Below are 21,056 nucleotides of genomic sequence, written 5' to 3'. Positions count from 1 at the left end.
GTGAAAAAGGCAGCATCTGGGGCAATCCCTCAAGTGTGAGGAGAAAATGAAAAATGTTAATAAAACATAAAGACATGTGAATTTGAAGTCAGACTCTCAATATGTATAATCATCTTAGGATCTGAGAAAGATTTGAGGCAAAAGTTTTTTTGGATATTCATTTAGCTAGAAAATGATTTAAAATAGTAAAAAAAAATAAACTAAACACAGATATTATGTAAAAATGCTCAGAAGAATAAATATTTACCAAATCTCCACTTATGACAACCTAATACCATGAACTTCATTACACAAATACTCCTTACTGAGGTATAAATATTTTAAACACCAAGTTCTCTGTAAGGGTGAGGCATAACTTCTATGGAAACAGGAATATGTGATCTCAACTGTTCTTGCCAACCCTTATCTGGCCTTCCTCCTTCTTCTAACCAATGTTCACTGACTATAAATAATATAACAGTGCAAATAAATAACTCACCTTGACCAGAAGCCAAAGGATTTAAAGGTCTTTTAATTGTCTGTGGCCTAGAAACAAAAGAATTGTAAAATATAATTACATTACCTATCATGTTATAATTATCTAAGTAAAAGCGAAATTATCTCAGAGAGTTGCTTAATGACTACATCCAAAATCAAACTGTTTTATTGAGCTATAAAATATTTAGTTTTCTCTAATTGCTTTAAGGGACGGTGGTCATTAGTTATTTTAGCAATTGTTTCTGCTTTTTTCCCATTTAGCAACCAGAAAGCCATTTCCTAATCACTTCTTCAAACAAAGGAAGAAAATACCAGTTAAGCTCTTCTAGAGTCACTAATGTTTTTACATATATTACATACATATATGTGTGCCTACACAAGTGTATACATATATGTTTGTGTGTGGCACAAAGTACATTCCTGACTGAAAGACAAACAAAAAATATAAATACTGAACGCAAGCATTAAAATATAAAGGGGAAAAAACACTGTGGGTAGATTATTTTCCACTTAGTTAATCTTAGGTACATCAAAAGCCCTGCAGCCACCAAGTTTGTTATGATTTCAATAAAAGGTATTTTTATCATACAAAAAAAAATATCATACAAGTTAAAATGTCATTAAAGTGCTTTTAAATCTCAGAATGAATATTCATTAGTATCATTAGTAAAGTGGAGGGATTGCTTTATCTGCAATTTAAATTTTACAAACTCACACAAATTGAGACATTTTGAGAAGAGAATATGTAAGCTATATTTTAACATTCTCAATTTAGTGCATGTATTGTTTGTATTTTAGAAATATTTATACTGGGAATCATGTTATAAATTAGTTAAGAAATAACCACAATACAAATATAAAAATCTAACAAATGCTTCCTAACTCTATTTTAGTTAAAAAACAAAAAAAACAAAAAAAAACTTTGGGGGCATCTGGCTGGCTCAGTCAGTAAAGCATGCAACTATAGATCTCAGGGCTGCAAGTTAGAGCCCCAAGTTGGGTGTTGAGATTAATTAAAAATAAAATCTAAAACAAAACAAAACCTTTAAAGTGAGCCAATTAAATCAAACATTCCTAATAATAAACAAGGGAATTTAAATGAAACACATGGCAAAATTAGTAAATACTGAAAATTCTCCACTTCAAAACTGAAGAAATTCTTTAAGTTATAAAAAGAAACAGACTGACATTTTATTGGTATAAGGATATGGGCTAATCTCTTATATTTGACTTATACAAAGTGAAATGTATTATTACCATATCTAGGAATTCAAAAGATTTTCCCAGAATTCCCCCATCTCTGAGATAGTATAAAGCAAACACACACACAAATTCTTTCCAAAAATCAGTAAGCACATTGTTTAGAGGTCACTAGCTTACAAGTGGGTAAACTTGAAGCATGTCCCAGTGGCATAGTGATTAAAATGACTCTTTCCTTTGTAGTGGTTAAGAGTACAAAGTGGGTTCTTCCACTTACTAGATTTTTGAGACTTGAAAAATCATTTACCTTTTCCAAGTCTCAGTTTCCCCATCCGTAAACAGTGTGACTACAACATAGAGCTATTGCAGGGATTAAAAGAGAAAATGTACATATATGCTTAGCACTAGTCTGGCACACTGTGAGTGTTCAAGTGTTACCTATTATAATTATTCTCTGAAATTAATTTAACTTGAGTTTGAAAGCAGATAAAATAATTATAGCCACAAAAAGATGAATACAAAGCACCAAAAACAATTAGGATGACCTTGGAAAATGAAGTAAACCTGGCTGGCTCTTGGTTACTTCATCTATAAAATGAGATTCTATAATCCACTTAAGGAACATTTGTGAAATGTCCAACAATACTCCTGTAATAGTCTTATACTATTCTGTCTTTTAAAGAAGAAAAAAAAATATTTGTTGAAACACACGTCCACATGTTTCTCCAGAGGAGAACTGGATTAATGAATAAGTATGTTTCCATGTCCAAATACATCTTTTAACAATGTGAATGTGATTTGCAGTTTAAAGTCATTATAATTTGTTTATTTGTTTATAAAGAAAAATCACTATATCCATCAGGATTTTTTAAATGAAAATGACACATACTTAAAACAGTTTTCTTCATAGATGACATTCCAAATCTTCCAAGCATCTGGTCCCTTGTAACCTGTGTAGCGCTCAGGATTAAGGAGTAAATCTACATATTCAGCATCAGGAGACTGTATGTCTATAAAATAAAATGTTTCATTAAATATTTTCTGCAATTACCTTGAAAAACTAGTATAATAAACTAAATTCCACGATCCTAAGGCACCATAAATGTCACAGTGTATCCAAATTTTTTTAAAAAACAACCTTTTGGGGTGTCAGGGGTAAGCTCAGTTGGTTGGATAGCTGCCTTTAGCTCAGGTCATGATCCTGCAGTCCTGGGATAGAGCCCCACATGGGGATCCTTGCTCAGTGGGGAGCCTGCTTCTCCCTTTCCTCCCTCCTATCTGCTGTGCAGTCTCCCTCTCTTTCTCTCTCTCTTGCTCTCAAATAAAATCTTAAAAAAAAAAAAACTTTCACAAGAAAGAAAAGAGAAAAAAGAGGAAAACACAAACAGTCACATTAAATGTACTCACTGGTTACAAAGCATCCTGCCTTTAAAAATGGTAAAAAATAGGAATACATGAATTTTAGAATTGAAAAAACATGGTAATTAAATTTTCATAAGCTATCCAGATGAAAAATATACTCTATATCTCCCTCCACATTAACCACAAGCGGTTCATCAATAACTAAGGTAAATGAAGATGTGTTACTACCAAATATTATCAAAAACTTCCTTCTTACATGACCACCATGAAGATCCACTACAAAGCTGTCCCAAAAGTATAATCCTAGACATGCAAAAAGGTATAAGTAGGAAGATCCTTACATCAGCATTATTTATTAAAGAGAAAATCAGAAGCAACCCAACCATCCAATAGAGCAGAACACAGGCTCTGGAGCCAAAGTGCCTGGTTACAATCCAAGCCCTACTACTCATTCAGTGTCAAACCCAAGGCAAATTATATATGTTCTTTATGCATTGGTGCTGTCATTTATAAAATGGAGATAATACTTGGTGTTACTGTGAGACTTAAGTTTATACGTGCAAAGTACTTAGAACAATGCTAAGAGTATGATACATATTAGCTAGTGATGTTGTGATATATCTTAACAGACCATTTTACAATCAACAAAACTGCTAAGTACAAAGGCTATCTAATAAAATGAAAAAATAAGCATTACAGAAAAGTCAATTACAGATAGAAATGAAAAACAACAAAAATTGGTGAGACATTACTTTCTCATATGTTCTATAAATTTGTGTAATGTATTGTAACTTTGAAACAAAAAAAAATGGCCCCTCATTCCCCAGGGGCTTTGGGAAATTATTTAATATACAGTAATACTATAAATTATTTAATGAGTAATTACTCATGTATAAAGCCTAACAACATGAACAAAAAAATGAAAAAGTGGGCAAAAATGGCCTCAAAGCAACCAAAGTAGATGACAAAAATCTGAGCACACAGGTGCTTATAAGAAGGCCCATCAAGCTCTCAACAGTACCTACTTCTTATTAAAAACACAATAAAAAAATATAAACAAGCTTGGTTATTTTTATCCCAATTGACAGTACATTAGAGACTTTTTGGGAATTTTTGCTTCTAAAAGTAGCACAGTGACAGCATCTAGAAATAACTGAGAGTCCATGCAGAAGCGGCAATTAAAATAATTAGAAAAAGTAGAAATAAAAACTTAGAAAAGGGACACATAGCTGGTTCAGTCAGTAGAACATGTGACTCCCAATCTTGGGGTTGTTAGTTTAAGCCCCACGTTGGGTGTAGAGATTATTTAAAGAAAAAAAAAATTAAAACAAATTTACCTGGAATCCTCTGGTTCAAGAACAGAGATACTTCTGTTCATCTCAACTAATACTAAAAGTATTGCCAAAGAACAGCAAATTATGATACATTCATAAAAATAACCCTCATTTTAAAAACATGAGTAATGCTCAGCATCTAGTACTTTTAAGACAGAAAACTACCAAGAAATGTCTAAAGTTTTTATATTATGTCTAATTAGACATAAATTAGTTGACTCATAATTTTACTTATAACAAATACTTAATCTCACCTCAAATTTTTAATAAAAAATAATTAATATAACAATATTTTGCCAGATGACAAAAGCTCAAATTTCTAAATTAAAATTTATAAAATATCTTGTCTTCTACCTACCATTTATACACATTATATCTTTTTTATAAAGCTATCCTTTCTTTTTCATCCTCCTGTAGCAGAAGAAACAAATATGAATGGATAAGTGATTCATCCAAGATAACAGAATTCCATCAGATAACAATTATTGATTTTCACTCCTTGCTACACAAACATAAGCAGATAGTTTCAAAAGCATACTTTGCTAAATGAAGTTAAAGCATTACTGTTCTTAACACTGCAGATCTAAGAAAGAAAAACGCATGTTTTAAATTTAATTTTATTTCCCTTTTAATTAGAAAAATTATTTATTTCTGCTCCTTTCATACATCTTATTGTGCAGAAACAGTCTCACACATATCTGAATAATATACTGTCACACTGTTTACAGGCAAAGCACCATAGGTAAAGCTGATCAGAGTTCTCAGCTTATGGGATCTCGCTTCCTGATTTTACATTAATTTTTGAAAGTCAGAAATGTCATCTCCACAAAATGTTAAGGGGGCTGTAAGAAATAATCACTTTATTCAATATTATAGTTGTGGAAATGGGAGTATACTTTCTTTAAGAAATGAAAAACTAAGAAGAAAATGCCACTAAACATCACTGGTGTGTCAGTACAGGTCAGCAGGAGAAATACTGTGAGAAGTTTGTCTCTTTGATACCAAGAAGACATTCTAGTTCAAGCTTTAATATGATTCCTATTTCTCACGAGATGCTTCTTTTCTGCTGCTTCACTCTTTTTCCATATTTCATATCAGAGGATTGGTTACAGCCTTTAAAACTTCATTAACAGGAGCAAATCCAATATCCACAGATTTCTTGTCAAAAGGCATTTTTTAACCCATCAGGTAGCCTGGCAGTTTCATTCTCATGAATACTCTAGCCATGAAAAAACTCAACAGGACACAGACGAATCCAATGAATAGAAGAAGAAATCTATTGAGTTTTGGATGTTTGGTGCATTCGATTGGTCCAGGATTATGAAACCTAAACCTCCCATTGTAAACAGGAAGATGGATGCAAGTCCTTCCATAACATATTGTCCATTTACTCTGTAGGCCAAGAAAGCTACAGGTCTCTGATGTCCATGTTCATCAGTCATAGAACCAACACTTGGAGGTTCAACAATAACATCATAAATTATTCCTCCAGTGATGAGGAAGTAAGACACCACCACCAGAGCGTACACCGTCATGGCCGACGGTATGTGTACCCAGGGCAGCTTCTTCAGCTTCAGGTTGGGGCATTCGAGCACTAAGAACGGGACACGGTACAAGGTCTCCATGTTGGTGGTGGCAGGGGTTTCTCTCTCCTTAATTTTATTTCAATAGTAATGTTTAGGCCAAAGAATCTTTGTGGACAAGACAGTAAGGTTTAGAGGTTGGGAGATCATTTTATCCTCCCCCCTTTCCTAGTCTAAACCTTAGTGTAAGTCCACAACTCCTTATCCAACATCCCTGGGGTCAAATGTGTTTTGGAATTCAGAACTTTTCAGAATTCAGAAAAGTACTATAACATATGCAACATGTACTGAATATTACTCCAAGAGGGACTGGGGCAGCAACTCTTAATCATAATACCAAAAATACTTCTGTAGTGAAACATGTGCATACTCATACTAAATGAGTCTGTGCTAGACTTGAGAAAATATTCATTTTCAGATTTTAGAATTAGAAATAAAGGATTATAAATATTATTTGCCAAGGCATAATCATGTTTTACACTAAGGAAAGCATGTTTCTTTTTTTTTTTTTTTTCCAAAATGAAACCACAGAGTTAAAAATAAGTACTTTCCCTTAGCCTTCCTCTTTTCAGGGGGAATTGCAGGATTTGTCTCTTGCTTGCAATTAAAATGATCTGTATCATTCTTTTTGCTAATTTTTTTTAAAGATCATTAATCTGCTTCAAAAGAGCCACTGAAGGATACCAAAACTCAATTTGATTTGGGTTTGTTTAGCCAATTAAAAGGCTAACAATTCAACTTAGAAAAAGGAAGAATGGGAGAATCTATAAATCTGATTAAAGGGTTCTAATAGGTCCTTTAATTTGGATATGTAACAATCCAAGGCCAGTACAACAAAAGCAAGCTTTTGCAATCTAAATATCTACATTTGAACTCTTTATGCAAAATGCCTGTGTATATTTTACAAAATTTTATATATGTATATATGTTTATATATATGTATATGTTTATAAATATGTATATATGTATCTGTTTACGTGTTTATATGTGTATAAATGTATATGTGTGTGTGTATATATATGTATGTGTATATATATGTATGTGTGTGTATATATATATATATATATATACACACACACACTACTAAGATACACAGGGGGTCAATTTTTTCCAGAAACTGAGGGTTTGGTTTTTTTTTTTTTTTTAACTGCGGTAAAACGTATATAACGTAAAACTTACCATTTTAACCAGGTTTAAGAATACAATTCAGTGACATTAATTATATTCAGGACATTGTGCAACCATCACCACTAACTGTTTCCAAACTTTTCTATGTCCTCAAACTGAAACTCTGTAACCATTAAAAATTAACACCCCATTCTCCCCTTCTCCTAACCTCTGGTTACTCTGTCTCTATCACCTTGCCTATTCCAGATATTTTATGTAAATGGAATCATACAATGGTTGTCCTTTTGTGTCTGATTTCTTTCTTTTTTTTTTTAAAGATTGTATTTATTTATTTGATAGAGAGAGAGAGAGAGAGAGAGAGAGAGAACCTGCACAACCTGAAAAAGAGGAAGAGGGAGAAGCAGATGCCTGCTAAGCAGGGAGCCCAATGTGGGGCTTGATCTGGGGAGACGCTGGGATTATGACCTGAGCAGAAGGCAGACATTTAACTAACTGAGCTACCCAGGCACCCCCTGGCTTATTTCACTTAGCATAGTATTTTCAAGATTTATCCATGTTGCAGGATATATCAAAACTCTGTTTCTTTTTATGGCTAAATAATGTTCCCGTGTATGTATTTATTACACTCTGTTTATCCATTCATTTGTTGATGGATATTTGGGTCATTTCTACCTTTCAGCTATTATGAATGATGCCACCATGAATATGGGTATACAAGTATGTATCTGTTCCCCCACCTTCAATCTTTTTTGGCACATATTTAGGAGTTGAATTGTTAGGTAACATGGTAATTTTGTCTTTAACTTTTTAGGAACTTTAGAAACGGAGTTCCAGAAACTGTTTTTAAAATATTTTTTTTCTTAGACCCAATTTTAAACAAAATGCCCACAATAAAAAATGTTATTACCATCAGCTTCACAGAAGTTGTCTGAGGAATCATCATGCTTGGTCCACTGAAGAACAGCCTTCTGTGTTTCCTCACTTCAAATAACGAAAAAAGGTACCCTTTTTTAAGTAAACATTTCACAAGAAAAAAACAAATACTACTGCAAAAAAATTAATTAACCTTAGAGATTCATCCACAGCTCCAAGTCGTTCAGCTTGTTCACATTCTTCAATGAGGTTATTGGCTACCTCAGAATACTAAAAGGAAAGGAGAATAAGCAGATTACAATTTAGTGCATTTTTAAAACTTTTTAAAAGAATTTCAGGGTGTTATTCTGTATGTTGGTAAATTGAACACCAATAAAAAATTAATTTATTAAAAAAAAAGAATTTCAAAATTATTCAAAGTTCTTTTAAGGGGCACCTGGGTGGCTCAGTCGGTTAAGCATCTGCCTTTGGCTCAGGTCGTGACCCCAGAACTCCTGGATAAAGCCCCATACTGGGCTCTCTGCTCAGCAGGGAGTCTGCTTCTCCCACTTTCCCTCACCCTGCTCTTGTTCTCTCTCACTCACTCTGTCTCTCAAAAAAATGAATAAAATCTTTAAAAATAAAAAAGTTCTTTTATATCTATACTATTTCCTTAGCTTCAAAACTTAAAAAAAAAAAAAAATCAACATCACTAAATATCTCCCCTGAAGCTAAAACAAAACAAACATAAAAGGCTTTGCTCGTTTTTGTTGGTGAACACATTTGCCACATGGTCACAAAATAAAGAATGTACTTCTGATAACTCATTACCAAGCTGTTCACCAAGAAAATCAAAGGTCTAAGGAATCCTAGGCATCATGAGGTAATGTCCCACTTTTTTTTTTTTCCATGCCCAGTGTGGAGCACAACATGGGGCTTAAATTCACAACCCTGAGATCATGACCTGAGCTGAGATCAAGAGACGCTTAACTAACTGAGCCACCAAGGCACCCCAATGTTCCACTTTTCTAATGGCCTAATTGTAAGCATCAGTCAGTCTTCTTTTCCATAAGTAAGTGGTTGGACCAGATGATGTGTGCCCAGCTCTATCTCAACTCTATATGCCATGATTCTATATATGCTCTGGAACTCATCAAGTCTTATAAAAAAGTATTCCAATATCTTTAAGTGTTTAAAATATGTTCTTTAGCAATCACCTTTCTTCTCAATGTCTAAGACACACACACACACACCACACACACACACACACACTATTCTGCTAGGCATGTATCTGGCACAGGGGAAGTAAATGCAGATCCTAAGATTTCACAACACATTAGTCATCACCACCAAAGGGCTAAAAGATAACATCAGAAGCAGAAGGCACAGATTCAATCACTCAACAAATATTTATTGAGTGCGCTTATTGTTCTGATGACCACACTAACGACTGCCCAGCCTATGACACTTCTGAGGATAAAAGAGAACACTAAAAACCCTGAACTGAGACAATTTTTTGAAATGTTTATTGAATAACAACTTTGTTTCATTACATTGGTTGACCTATAAGGCAGCTCAATTTGAACACTATTTTCAAAAATAAAATTCTTTCTACATAATTATTAAGGGGTAAAAGGGGATATGATATATTCAATCTACTCTCAAATGGTTCTGAAAATAATATATACATAGATATAGGATGATAACACAAATGAGGCAAAATATTAAAAACTAGTGAATTGTAGAGTACACAAGAGGTGTTTATATTAATCTTGCAACTTTTCTATAAACTGTTAATTAGCTCAAAATAAAAAGTTAAAATACACATCAAAAAATGAACAAAATTTGCTCAAAAAGCAACATATCTATGTATGTTAAAAAAAATTAAAATCCTTATCAGAATTATCTAAATATTAAAACAGAAGTTGGGACATCCGAGTGGCTCAGTGGTTGAGCAACTGCCTTTGCCTCAGGGTGTGATCCCAGGGTCCTGGGATCGAGTCCCACATCAGGCTCCTTGCATGGAGCCTGCTTCTCCTTCTGCCTATGTCTCTGCCCCTCTCTCTGTGTCTCTCATGAATAAATAAATAAAATCTTAAAAATAAATTAATTAAATAAAACAAGTTAACCATATTTTTTTTTACTATTCTTAGTTTCTAACAATTTAATCAGTTTTGTTAAGTCACAAATGTCTTGATTTAAAGATTTTTTTTTAATTTATTCATTCATGAGCGACACAGAGGCAGAGACATAGGCAGAGGGAGAAGCAGGCTCCACCCAGGGACCCTGATACAGGACTGGATCCCACGGCCCCAGGATCACAACCTGACCTGAAGGCTCAACCATTTAGCCACCCAGGTGCCCCAGATGTCTTGATTTTAAATCACTGGCATTTTCCTGAGAAAAAAAAAATTTTTCTAATTTATCATTTTTAATTTTTTCATAAAACTGCCCATAATCTTCAAAGTTAATTTTTATGGCTAGTCAACTTGAAATCATTACCCTAGATTAACTCTTCTCTGTAGATACAATTTTTAATTGAGAAAAATATTCTCTCTACAGGTATAAATATGTGAAAATATTTTAAATCAAGTATTTTCACAAGGTCTATTCTTTTGCCTTCAAAGTATGTTTCTTCACTAAACATTTTAAGACAAAACTCATCAAATAATGTTTCTCTTTTTTGTTATTTTAAATGTTTTGCAAATATAGATGCTACAAAATTGTAAGCCTTATTTCATTCCATTTCAGATGAGAATTTAAATTTATCCAATTAAAAACAAGAGTTTCATCAAGAAGAGACTGGGATGCCTGGGTGGCTCAGTGGTTAAGCGTCTGCCTTTGGCTCAGGGCGTGTGCTGGAGTCCTGGGATGGAGCCCCACATCGGGCTCCCTGCATGGAGCCTGCTTCTCCCTCTGCCTGTGTCTCCGTCTCTCATAAATAAATAAATAAATAAATAAATAAATAAATAATAATAAATAAAAATAAATAAATAATCTTTTTTTTTTAAAGAGACTCTTCCTACAAGAGGAGATACTCCAAAAACACAATTATAAAATTCCACAAGTAAAGCTTAAATATTATTTGAACTTTCCCCACTTAATGTGTTCAATCCCACCCTAGCTTTTGTAGGAATAAATTTCGACATCTTTGTTTAAAAGCTTTGTTATAATAACTGCAATTTGCTAACCCTTCAAAAGCTAAGAACTTTTTTCTTTAAGCATTCCATTCATCGATACTTTGAATAATGACTTTCCACTGATTTTAAACATATTGCAATTGACATTTCGAGATCTCACATATTAAAAATTGGTTAATACCACTGAAGGACTCTTGGGTGGTTTCCAAAGGCTCAAATACTTATAAAATCTGATTGATGATGCACAGCAAAGAAAGTCTATGCTTCCTGTCTATGCCAAAGTAATATTTATTCCAGGATTAGTTTCACCTCAAAAATTTTATGGTTATTAAGTGTCTATCTAAATATAAAAACCTGTATATTTTGACAATTACCACTTTTTTTAAGATTTTATTTATTCATGACAGAGAGAGAGAAAGAGAGAGAGAAAGAGAGAGGCAGAGACACAGGCAGAGGGAGAAGCAGACTCCATGCATGGAGCCTGACATGGGACTAGATCCCAGGTCTCCAGGATCACACCTCAGACTGAAGGCGGCACTAAACCGCTAGGCCATCAGGGCTGCCCCAACAATTACCACTTCTTTTTAAGATGTATGTATGTATGTATGTATGTATGTATGTATTTATTTATTTATTTATTTATTTATTTATTTATTTGAGAGAGAGCACAAGCAGGGGAGCAGCAGAGGGAGAAGGAGAAGCAGCTCCCATTAATTAGGGAGCCTGATGTGGGACTCGATCCCAGAATCGAATGGGATGACACAAGCCAAAGGCAGACACCCAACCAAATGAGCCACCCAGGAGCCCCACCACTTCTATCTTATTTGGTAAAATATCACAGCATGTTTGGACACAATTATGAATTATACGTATATCTTTTTTTAAGATTTTATTTTTAGATGATCTCTATACCAATGTGGGGCTTGAACACACAATCACGAGATTAAGAGTCACATGCTCTACTATCTGAACCAGCCAGGTGCCCTTGAATTATGTATATATTAGCCAACTACATTCATTTCTGCTCCACAGATTTCTTGATTTAATCAGAATTGTTTTTACCAAAATTTGTATATTATCACCACAAAACAAATATTTTGTCTTCAATTTTGAGCTTTAAATGAATTTATAATTGCATCGGCAATAGGGACAAATGTTTTCCCTCAATAGAATGAAATTCCAAAAGTTTTGAGTCCATCAAATTAATTTTAAAAATCTAACAAATTTTGGAATTAAATGACTTTCTACTTAAAACAGCCAATAATGGCATCACTGAACTATGTGCAAAGTTCTGCCACTGAAGCCAATACATTAATAGCTATGACTTCATTCTTTGTATGCAAACAAGAAAACATGGAATCAAAATGAGCAAATTATTTTAGACCTATAGTGGAAAAAGTGAATAGTGGTTGCCCCAAGGGGAAAAAGTAGAAATTGATTGGGATAGGATATCAAGTGACTTTCCAGGGTAATGGTAATGTTCTCTCTATTGTAACAGAAGTATAGATTACACAGGGATATACATTTAGCAAATGCACACTTAAGATTTGTGCATCTTGGGATGCCTGGGTGGCTCAGCGGTTGAGCATCTGCCTGTGGCTCAGGGCATAATAGCTGGGTCCTGGGATCAAGCCCTGCATCGGGCTCCCTGCATGGAGCCTGCTTCTCCTTCTGCCTGTATCTCTGCCCCTCTCTCTCTCTCTCTCTCTCTCTCTCTCTCTCTCTCTGTTTCTCATGAATAAATAACTAAAATCTTAAAAATAAAAAAGATTTTGTGCATCTCATTGTATGTTAATTTTATAAAAATACATTATAAGTAATACTGGACTCTACTTAATGATATACTTCTAGTTGTGTGTGTATGTTTGTGTGTGTGTGTGTGTGTGTGTGTGTGTGTGTGTGTGTGTATATAGTTGATGACACATTTAGGGCAATGTGTACTGATGCTTGCAATTTACTTTGAAATACATCCAGAAAATAATCTTTTTACTGTATAACTAGAAAGATGGACAGATACATATATGATAATGTAAGTTTACAAAAATGTTAACAGTAGAATCCACCTGATGGTTATGCATGTTCACAGGAAAAGTCCTTCAACTTTGCTGTATATATGAAAATCTTCATAGTAACACCAGAAAATTTTAATTCAGAAGAGTTTAGTCTAAATGAAAAATCACATATGCCAGAATGATATGTAAGTACACCACTGCAGCTATACATGTTTAGTTTTTCCAAAAAAAGATTTTATTTATTTATTTGAGAGGAAGAGAGAGAGAGAGAGAGTCCACCAAAGGGAGTAGGGAGTGAGGGAGAGAGAGAACCTCAGATTCCCTGCTGAGCGTAGAGCCCGAGGTGCTGGATCTTACCACCTTGGGATCATGACAAAGCCAAAACCAAGAGCTAGATGCTTAACCAATTGTGCCACCCAAGTGCCCCAAGTTATCATTTTTAGTTTTCTTAACCACTAATTTATGAAATAGATGCTTAGGCTTTATCAGTAGATTTGGGTGTTCTGGTGTTCATACAGTCAGATAGTTCTATGGCCCTTGTGGATGGTAAATGATGACCTTTTGTGAAGGTTACATATCACCAATAACTGCTTGTCATGAGATTTCTAAATGTAATACTTTTTTCATTAAGCATATACTTCTTTTTTTCTTTCTTAGTTATCTTGGCCGATAGGATTCACTGTAAAAATATTTTTAATTACTGGCTTGCCTGGGTGGCTCAGTGGGTTAAACATCTACCTTCATCTCAGGTCATGATCCCAGGGTCCTGGGATTGAGCCCATCGGGTTCCCCGCTCAGCGGGAAGCCTGCTTCTCCTTCTCCCTCTGCCTGCCACTGCCCCTGCTTATGCTCGCTCTTTCTTTCTCTGTGTCAAATATAGAAATAAAATATTTTTAAAAAAACGTTTTAAGTTACTAAATAGTAAAATAAGTTGTTGATTTATGCTATACAAAAAAGTATAAAACCAAAATAAGTTTTATATGCAGGATCGCTAACCATTTATTTCCCATATATATATTTTTCATAAACCTGACCCATAATTTGCCAAGTTTAACACTGACCAGTCAAATGGCAGCCTGGAAGCTTAGGACATTCACAGGTATGACACAGGCCACAGCACAGTTGGCTGCTAACTCTAAAAGACCAGCAGGGAAGAATGTCCAATGATGTTCCCCCTACTTCCCAAGACTGTAAGGAGTCAGCAGTCCCCAGATATTGTGTCTGCCGGCAATTATTTTATCAGCAAGTATTTTATCGCCCATTATATTTTCTTTGAAAAATCATTTATTTAGAAAAGGTCAGAAAAAGAAGTGCAAGTTATTATTGGTCATCTTAGTGTTAAGGTAAGAACTCGTTAGTGTACATATATCTTAAATAGAGGAGACGATAAGAGGAAGCTAGAAATACAAAGTATTTGGTCAATCAAATCCATCTCAACTTACTTTAATGCAACTATTAATATTCTATTTAAAAAATTCAGACAATGATAAACTCAGGACAAATGATAAATCATTCAGGATGCCAGAAAAACAGGCAAAAACCAGTTCTGCCTCAGGTAAGCCTTGGCATATGGTCTCTTGATGTACTCTTGTTACTCTCTAAATGTTTTGGATTTTACTCCAAGAGAGATGGAACTCATAAGATTTTCAACAAAAGAAAGATACAATCTGATTTCTTAAAAAAAAAAAAAAAATCACTCTGGCTGCTGTCTTTAGAAGAGACAATAGGAGGGGATTCCTGGGTGGCGCAGCGGTTTGGCGCCTGCCTTTGGCCCAGGGCGCGATCCTGGAGACCCAGGATCGAATCCCACGTCGGGCTCCCAGTGCATGGAGTCTGTTTCTCCCTCTGCCTGTGTCTCTGCCTCTCTCTCTCTCTGTGTGACTATCATAAATAAATAAAAAAATTAAAAAAAAAAAAAGAAGAGACAATAGGGATGCCTGGATGGCTCAGTGGTTGAGCATCTGCCTTTGGCTCAGGTCATGATCCAGGGGTCCTGGGATTGAGTTCCACATCGGGCTCCCTGCATGGAGCCTGCTTCTCCCTCTGCCTGTGTCTCTGCCTCTCTCTCTGTGTGTCTCTCATGAATAGATAAATAAAATCTTTAAAAAAAAAAAAAAAAGAGAGAGAGAGAAAATAGAGAGGCAAGGGCAGAAGTAGGCAGCCCATTTAAGAGGCTACCACAATAATCCAGGCAAAAACTGATTATAGCTTTAAAGATTAAGATTCTGGGTATATTTTAAAACTCTGTAATCACAAATCGAATTTGGCCTACCAAAAAAGGCCTTGAAACAATTAACAATCCCCTAACAATTAGCATCCCCTAAAGCCCAGATTATAATTTTGAAACAACATTTCATGCTAAAAGAAGTAGGACTTCTTGGAAAAAAAGGTTATTTTCAAGAAATTAGAAAGAAAGGTACAAAATTAGCCTAGAAGATCTTTTTATAAGAAACCAAAAAGTCTACTAAGACTACTGGGATCTGGGCAGCCCTGGAGGCTCAGTGGTTTAGTGCCACCTTCAGCCCAGGGCGTGACACTGGAGACCCAGAATCAAATCCCACGTCTGGCTCCCTGCATGGAGCCTGCTTCTCCCTCTGCCTGTGCCTGTGCCTCTCTCTCTCTCTGTCTCTCTCTCTCTCTCTCTCTCTCTCTCTCTCATGATTGAATAAATAAATTCTTAAAAAAAAATTACTGGGATCATCTCAAAAGGCCACAGTCACTAACTTAAAGGAGCTCCTAATGTATACAATGGAATATTACTCAGCCATTAGAAACGACAAATACCCACCATTTGTTTCGACATGGATGGAACTGGAGGGTTATTACGCTGAGTGAAATAAGTCAATCGGAAAAGGACAAACATTATATGGTCTCATTCATTTGGGGAATATAAAAATTAGTGAAAGGGAATAAAGGGAAAGGAGAGAAAATGAGTGAAAATATCAGTGAGGGTGACAAAACATGAGAGACACCTAACTTTGGGAAACGAACAAGGGGTAGTGGAAAGGGAGGTGGGCAGGGGTTTGGGGTGACTGGGTGATGGGCACTGAGGGGGGCATTTGGCAGGATGAGCACTGGGTGTTATGCTAAATGTTGGCAAACTGAACTCCAATAATTAAAAAATTAATTAATTAATTTTAAAAATTTAAAAATCTAAAAAAAATTTTTAAAAAGAAGGAGCTCCTAGTGGCCAAAGGCGGAACAACTCAAGCATCAAAAGGAATAAAAAAATGACTACAATAGAGTCTAACACATTATGAATTTATGAGTTTTGACTTTTTTAATAACACTTAAAAATGAAAACTCTTGGGGATCCCTGGGTGGCTGAGTGGGTTGGCACCTGCCTTTGGCCGAGGGCGCGATCTTGGAGTCCTGGGATCGAGTCCCATGTCGGGCTCCCTGCATGGAGCCTGCTTCTCCCTCTGCCTGTGTCTCTGCCTCTCTATGTCTATCATGAATAAATAAATAAAATCTTTAAAAAATAAAATAAAATAAAAATAAAAAATAAAAACTCTTGACTAAAGAGGACACTTGATGGGATAAGCACTGGGTGTTACACTATATGTTGGCAAACTGAATTTAAATTAAAAAATTAAAAAAGAAAAAGATTTTAAAAATAAAAAAATAAAAACTTTGAGGCATCTGCCTTCAACTCAGGTCATGATTCCAGGGTCATGGGATCCAGGCCCATATCAGGCTCCCTGCTTAGCAAGGAGTCTGCTTCTCCCTCTACCTCTCCCTCTGCTCATGCTGGCTCTCTTTCATTCAATCAATCAATATAACCGAAACCTTATTGGGCATCTTTGGAGGTGCCAGGACTCCAAACTCATAATTAATCTGAAAACTGGTAAACAAAGGAAAAGAATGAAGCATTTATCTTGTCCATCCTGTATAATCTGTATTTCAAGGCATCCAGATAGTTGACAAGAAAAGGTCTTTATAGAAATACAACAGATAATAAGTAGAGAAAGAATGATATAATTAGAATATCAGCATTTTCAAAACTGAAAGAATGCAATAGGTAATGATCATCAAAGCTGCTAAAATTTTCAGGGAAAAAACGAGTAGGGAACTGTATAGTGAACCTAATGACCAATCTTAATTTCATGAGAAAAAAGAAAGCCAGACATTATGTGTCTTTTGATATGATGTAAGAGTAAGTATACAGCAACACTAATCAATATATATCCGAAAATGAATCTGAAAAGCTATAATATATAACCACCAGTTTACAGAATACAATGTGTTGAATGATGATGTGACAGGGATACAATCAGTGGAAAGTTCTCTAGGATAAGGACTCATTTCCTTCAACAGATAAGTTTGCAAAGAAAGAAAAAAGAAGAGGGAATGGACATAGGTTAAAGAGTTAAGTGGAGCCTAGGTGGCTCAGCCAGTTAAGGTTAAGCATCTGCCTTCAGCTCAGGTAATGATCCTAGGGTCCTAGGATTGATCCCCACATCATGCTCCCTGCTCCAGGTGGAGTCTGCTTCTCCTCTCTCCTGCTTATACTCTATCTCTGTCTCTCTCTCAAATGAATAAATAAATTCTTTTTTAAAAGACAGAGGGACGCCTGGGTGGCTCAGCGGTTGAGCACCTGCCTTTGGCCCAGGGAGTGATCCTGGATTCCCAGGATTGAGTCCCGCATCAGGCTCCCTGCAAGGAGCCTGCTTCTCCCTCTGCTTGTGTCTCTGCCTCTCTCTCTGTCTCTCATGAATAAATAAATTAAACCTTAAAAAAAAGAGAGAGAGAGAGAGAGACAGAAATACACAAGCAGTGCCAGAAAATAAGGAAAGGAGGGGAGTGGAGTCATACCTGGCAAGGGAAATGAATTTTATGAATTTTTTTGTTAAGATAATAGACACATTAGTAAGTATGTGTATATACCTTGTAGCTTGCAGATTTAATTCCATCAGGAACTTCATCCTAAAAAAGAAAAAAAATGTTTTTATCAGATATTTTTTCTATGTTCTGAAAAAAACTTTTAAGTTTCTATGATTTATGAGATTATTTTTATTTTTTTAAGTTTATTTTATTTATTTAAGTAATCTCTATACCCAGTGTGGTGCTCTAACTCATGACCCCAAGATTAAGAGTCACATGATCTTCCAAACTGAGTCAGCCCGGCGCCCCTATGAGATTACTTTTAAACTGAAATAGTCAGTTTTTATACTATTTCTTAAAAGTAAACAAAAACCCAACAAATTATTAAAATATATGAACAGCAACCTAGAGAATACCTCATAATATCACAGAAATGTAAAAATAGTTACTCCTTTTGATGTTCAAATTGTCCCACACTGGCCACTAGGGGACCCATAAAGTGCTGACTTGTTATCTGCACCTGTCTCCTATTGATATGACCTCAGTAATCTTTAGCAGCATTTTCCATATTCTTTTATGACAAGATACTCCAGGCTCACCGTGTATATTTCTTGTTCCAGTCCTGGAGTTGACTGTTTTTTAAGGAGCCCTAGTTCTTTTCAGAGGAAAATGGTACTGGTTTTAGTCAGTGTTGGCCACTAACCAACTATAGGACCTATCTGTATATCCTCAAAGTGATGCTGTGAATAGACACAATGATGTATGTACTCTATAAATTGCAGGACCCTATTCCAGTGCTAAGTGTATTTCTGAAATAGATCCTACCTGCCCAAAGGGAATGATCCACACAGAGATAAACACTTTATTGTGTAACTTTCCAGAATTCTTTTTCTAAGACCAGATATTTAGAGGGTTTCTAATTTTTTCATATCATGCCAAATTTATAAACTAATTTCAGCAGAATTGACACCTTTACAATATTTATTACTGCTTTACAGTCATCTTTGAACATCTGTCCAATTATTTTAGTAAGTGAAAATCCTGGTGGACCAGCAGATGGGATTTAGGAGGACACATGACAAGATGAGCATAGGGTATTATATGCTGGCAAACTGAATTTAAATAAAAATTTTGTTTAAATCCTGGTGGAATTACTAGACCAAAAAATGTGGACCTTTTAAATTTTGTTGATACATTTGCTGAACTGATCTCCAAAAGGATTTAACCACCAGAGTATGCATTTCTTATTCACAAACTAACAGTGGATATTGTTATTTGTTTTCACATTGGTCAATTAATAATAGAGGGGAAAAAACATTGTTTCAACCCATCATAAAGGTAATAAATAATTGGCCTCTCAGTTTATAGAGTCCAGGCTGCGAGTTAAAGCCCCACGTTGGGTGTGTAGAGACTACTTAAAAATTAAATGTTTAGGGATGCCTGAGTTTCTTATTTCTTAGTTAAGCATCTGACTCTTCATCTCAGCTGAGGTCTTAAATTTCAGGGTCATGAGCTCAAGCCCCCAAAAATAGAAATATTTTTTAAAAATTTCTTAAAATAATGATGAAATTCAAATTTTTAATAATTGCAAAACCACTTGCTTAGTTCTGACCAATAATAATGGCCCATTTAATGTATAAGTGCAATTAAATGCCTTTATTATCTACCATATATTTAGCATGCTTAATAAGTCATAAGTAAGTTATTGGTAAACTTGAATTTCCCCAACTACTATATACTACTAAATATAAATGCTAGAACTTAGGAAATAAAATGAAACTTTTAAAATGATGATATCATTTTAATGATATTATCATAACAGGTTGTTTCACAAGTTAATTCTTGAATTTTCAAAAAGCTTTGTCTATGAGGATATGTTTAATAGGCATTGCTGGTGGGAATATAAAATGGTGCAGGTACTGTGAAGACAGTATGATTTCCTCAAAAAATTAAACACAGAACAACCATATAATCCAGTAATTCTAATTCTAGGTGTATACCCAAAAGAACTGAAATTAGGAACACAAACAGATACTTGTGCACCCGTATCCAGAGCAGCATTATACACAATGGCCAAAAGATGGGAATAACCCAAAAGCCAATCCATAGGAGAAGGAATAAATGAAATGCAGATACACATAAAATGCAGCATTATTCAGCCTTAAAAAGGAATATAATTCAAATACATGCTACTAAAGACATGAAGAGAAATCTCACAGAGGAAGACATAGACATGGCCAACATGCACATGAGAAAATGCTCTGCATCACTTGCCATCAGGGAAATACAAATCAAAACCACAATGAGATACCACCTCACACCAGTGAGAATGGGGAAAATTAACAAGGCAGGAAACCACAAATGTTGGAGAGGATGCGGAGAAAAGGGAACCCTCTTACACTGTTGGTGGGAATGTGAACTGGTGCAGCCACTCTGGAAAACTGTGTGGAGGTTCCTCAAAGAGTTAAAAATGGACGTGCCCTACGACCCAGCAATTGCACTGTTGGGGATTTACCCCAAAGATTCAGATGCAATGAAACGCCGAGACACCTGCACCCCGATGTTTCTAGCAGAAATGTCCACAATAGCCAAACTGTGGAAGGAGCCTCGGTGTCCATCGAAAGATGAGTGGATAAAGAAGATGTGGTCTATGTATACAATGGAATATTACTCAGTCATTAGAAACGACAAATACCCACCATTTGCTTCAACGTGGATGGAACTGGAGGGTATTATGCTGAGTGAAGTAAGTCAATCGGAGAAGGACAAACATTATATGTTCTCATTCATTTGGGGAATATGAATAATAGTGAAAGGGAATATAAGGGAAGGGAAAAGAAATGTGTGGGAAATATCAGAAAGGGAGACAGAACATAAAGACTCCTAACTCTGGGGGATCCCTGGGTGGCGCAGCGGTTTAGCGCCTGCCTTTGGCCCAGGGCGCGATCCTGGAGACCCGGGATCGAATCCCACGTCGGGCTCCTGGTGCATGGAGCCTGCTTCTCCCTCTGCCTGTGTCTCTGCCTCTCTCTCTCTCACTGTGTGCCTATCATAAATAGATAAAAATTAAAAAAAAAAAAAAGACTCCTAACTCTGGGAAACGAACTGGGGGTGGTGGTGGAAGGGGAGGAGGGCGGGGGGTGG

The 21,056-nt window shown here is 35.5% G+C and overlaps 2 protein-coding genes across 3 annotated transcripts in view; both read right to left on the bottom strand.

The window, feature by feature from the left end:
- The window catches only part of ERO1A (endoplasmic reticulum oxidoreductase 1 alpha), a 58,963-nt gene that overhangs the window by 25,382 nt on the left and 12,525 nt on the right, over nt 1-21,056 (bottom strand). For both annotated transcript variants that reach the window (XM_055304288.1, XM_055304289.1), the window contains exons 4-8: nt 17,976-18,014; nt 8,151-8,227; nt 7,992-8,065; nt 2,567-2,687; nt 479-525 (exon numbers count right to left, since the gene is read on the bottom strand). In XM_055304288.1, coding sequence (XP_055160263.1) covers nt 479-525; nt 2,567-2,687; nt 7,992-8,065; nt 8,151-8,227; nt 17,976-18,014 — 358 coding nt within the window. The remainder of the gene's footprint in view (nt 1-478; nt 526-2,566; nt 2,688-7,991; nt 8,066-8,150; nt 8,228-17,975; nt 18,015-21,056) is intronic.
- LOC129496225 (oligosaccharyltransferase complex subunit OSTC-like) lies at nt 5,549-5,998 on the bottom strand. Its single transcript, XM_055304290.1, has one exon. It carries the CDS (start codon nt 5,996-5,998, stop codon nt 5,609-5,611), a length of 390 nt encoding a protein of 129 aa, XP_055160265.1. The 3' UTR covers nt 5,549-5,608.

The sequence above is a fragment of the Nyctereutes procyonoides genome, unplaced genomic scaffold, assembly GCF_905146905.1.
Source record: "Nyctereutes procyonoides isolate TBG_1078 unplaced genomic scaffold, NYPRO_anot_genome, whole genome shotgun sequence".
NCBI lineage: Eukaryota > Metazoa > Chordata > Mammalia > Carnivora > Canidae > Nyctereutes > Nyctereutes procyonoides.
Note: the sequence above shows the minus strand (reverse complement) of the source record. Positions and strands in the feature narration are given on the sequence as shown.

Excerpts from the sequence above, each read along its gene's own strand:
- LOC129496225 (XM_055304290.1), bottom strand. The coding sequence starts at position 5,998 with ATGGAGACCTTGTACCGTGTCCCGTTCTTAGTGCTCGAATGCCCCAAC.